Source organism: Vitis vinifera, chromosome 5, assembly GCF_030704535.1.
Source record: "Vitis vinifera cultivar Pinot Noir 40024 chromosome 5, ASM3070453v1".
NCBI lineage: Eukaryota > Viridiplantae > Streptophyta > Magnoliopsida > Vitales > Vitaceae > Vitis > Vitis vinifera.
In genome coordinates, this window is record NC_081809.1 from 11,224,223 (window position 1) to 11,226,349 (window position 2,127).

General features: G+C 35.0%; 1 protein-coding gene across 1 annotated transcript; it reads right to left on the reverse strand.

Annotated features, from left to right (window-relative positions):
• Positions 1-229: 229 nt before the first annotated feature.
• On the reverse strand, positions 230-1,686 carry LOC100244144 (glutathione transferase GST 23). Its single transcript, XM_002282777.4, has 2 exons — positions 1,205-1,686; positions 230-723 (listed from the first exon to the last, which is right to left on the reverse strand). Exons 1-2 carry the CDS (start codon positions 1,511-1,513, stop codon positions 373-375), a joined length of 660 nt encoding a protein of 219 aa, XP_002282813.1. The 5' UTR covers positions 1,514-1,686; the 3' UTR covers positions 230-372.
• Positions 1,687-2,127: the final 441 nt, after the last annotated feature.

Consider the following 2,127-nt stretch of genomic DNA (forward strand, 5'->3'; position numbering starts at 1 on the left):
GATGCTTAGTTTTTGAGGAAAGGCTAAAGGTGTCAAAAGATGAACTATTGATTTCTGGAAGAAAGGGTCATTCCGGTGGTGATAGTGAATCCCCTGATAGCCAGATGGATGTGCAACATACAGAAATAGATGGCAGGAGAAATTAATGGCTTTTGACAATTCCATGAGGGTCTTTCTTTGATACAATGGAATTAACCTGGCTATGCATAGTGAAGAAGAAAGGCTCAACTGATTCAAATAGACTTATAACAAATAGACTAATTAGAGTATTATTTTTTGAAGCTTTATCACACAGCTTTCTATATAACAAAAAAGGAAGTATTTTGAAAACTTGCTACAAAGCCTCCATCCTCATAATTCGATTCGGAAGGTTTATTGAATTAAACTCTCCCTAAAGCGTTTCGAGTGTGCCCACAATTTCTGACGATCAGGAAGATTTTCTTTGATCACTGGAACCTGCTTAAAATTCTGAATCCATGCTTGCAATCGAGGGAACGTGGTGGAATTCAGCAATTTTGTGCCTACGGCTTCTTCTATGCCCTCAAACCAGTAAGCCAGCCAACCAAATGCTATGTCCACCAGTCCTATAGCTTCCCCTCCGAAAAACTTCTTATCCCCAAGGCTTTGCTCTTCTATGATTTTCAGTATTTCCACTGTTTCTTTTATGGCCTTCTCTTGCTCTTCCCCAGCAGCAGATTTAAAGAATTGAAAAAAAGTGGCATTCTAGAAGAAATTAAGCAACAAGTATATATATTTAGAATGAACTGTTGAAAAACAACAGTAAGGTGATCTCAAATATCAATAAAAATTGAAGTTAATTATTAAATTAATTAAAAGAGGAAAAAAAAAGATTTAAAAAGCCTACAAATTCTTTTCATTTTAATCATAGGTATTAATCGAAGATTTCAATTTAATTCATCTTTCCCCTCCTAATTCCTTACTGCAAGACCTAGACAGGGTTAGAGAAATTTGATAGAGTTAAAGAATGCTTAAAAGTATCATGGCTTATTTTGTCTGATCACTTAAATAAAATTCTACATATAGCTTAGGAATTTATTAGTGAATACTTTCACAAATGACTGAAAACAAGAAATGGGTTATGAAAGCTAGATGGAGAGCTTTCAAATATTTCAGGTCTGTAAAAGATTCGGAAATTAAATCATAGGAATTGATAATGAAAGCAAGATTAGTGAGTTAAACCTACCTTTGATTCTCCAAAATTGATCCAAAACCGAGCCATGGCTCTCTCATAAGCATCTGTCGGCAGCAGTGGATTCTCCGGCCATGTTTCTTCAATGTATTCGAGGATTACAAGGGACTCGGCTACTGCTCTGTCACCATGAAGAAGCACCGGAACCTTCTTGTGAACTGGATTGTGGTGTAACAACAACTGGCTCTTGCTACGAAGGTCTTCCTCAATATACTCATAGTTTATGCCCTTGAGTTTTAGGGTCCATATCACCCTGTAAGCAAAAGAGCTTGCCCAAAACCCTAATAGCTTCACTCCTGCCATTGTTTTCTATTATGCCAGCTCAATTTGCTTGGGGATGAGTTTCAAATCTTTAAACTTGGAGGAAGATGTGATCCTTTCTCTTCAACCAAGGATTTCAGCCTGTGTAAGGAGGATTATTCATTTAATTAGATCTGTAATAATATTTATGTATGAAGGGGTATTTTCAAATTAAGAATCTTCACAATGCCCTTAGCTAAGACTATATTAATTGTTATTATTTTCTATTAACATGAAAAAGAAAAAAGATATATTGACTAGTGACTCTTAAAGGTCAATGAGTTAGGTAGATTTTTATTTCTGCCACTAATATAACATTGCAGGTAGGTCCATTCCTGGTTATAAATATCCAATTAGAAGAAGCTCTACCTTTTTCATGGAAACGACAAAAAGGAAGATTGAAAAATCAAAGAAGTAACATCAAGTGTTTATAAAGCATCAATCATTTCACTTGGACAAGATGTTAATTGCCAGAGTCGGTCAATAGAAGATAAGATCTAGGATGAAGACCCCGAATAAGAAAGAAAAGGTGTGAGAAAATTTATGTAACAATTATTTCGAATTCTAAAGCAAGTTTAGCAATGAAATAACTCCCTTATAACCATCAATATATATAT

What these genes read in the sequence shown, in the direction of transcription:
- LOC100244144 (XM_002282777.4), bottom strand. Translation starts at nt 1,513, where the DNA reads ATGGCAGGAGTGAAGCTATTAGGGTTTTGGGCAAGCTCTTTTGCTTAC. An exon ending in TCAATTTTGGAGAATCAAAG is followed by an intron (nt 724 to 1,204) that starts GTAGGTTTAACT and finishes AATTTCTTCTAG; the next exon opens with AATGCCACTTTTTTTCAATT.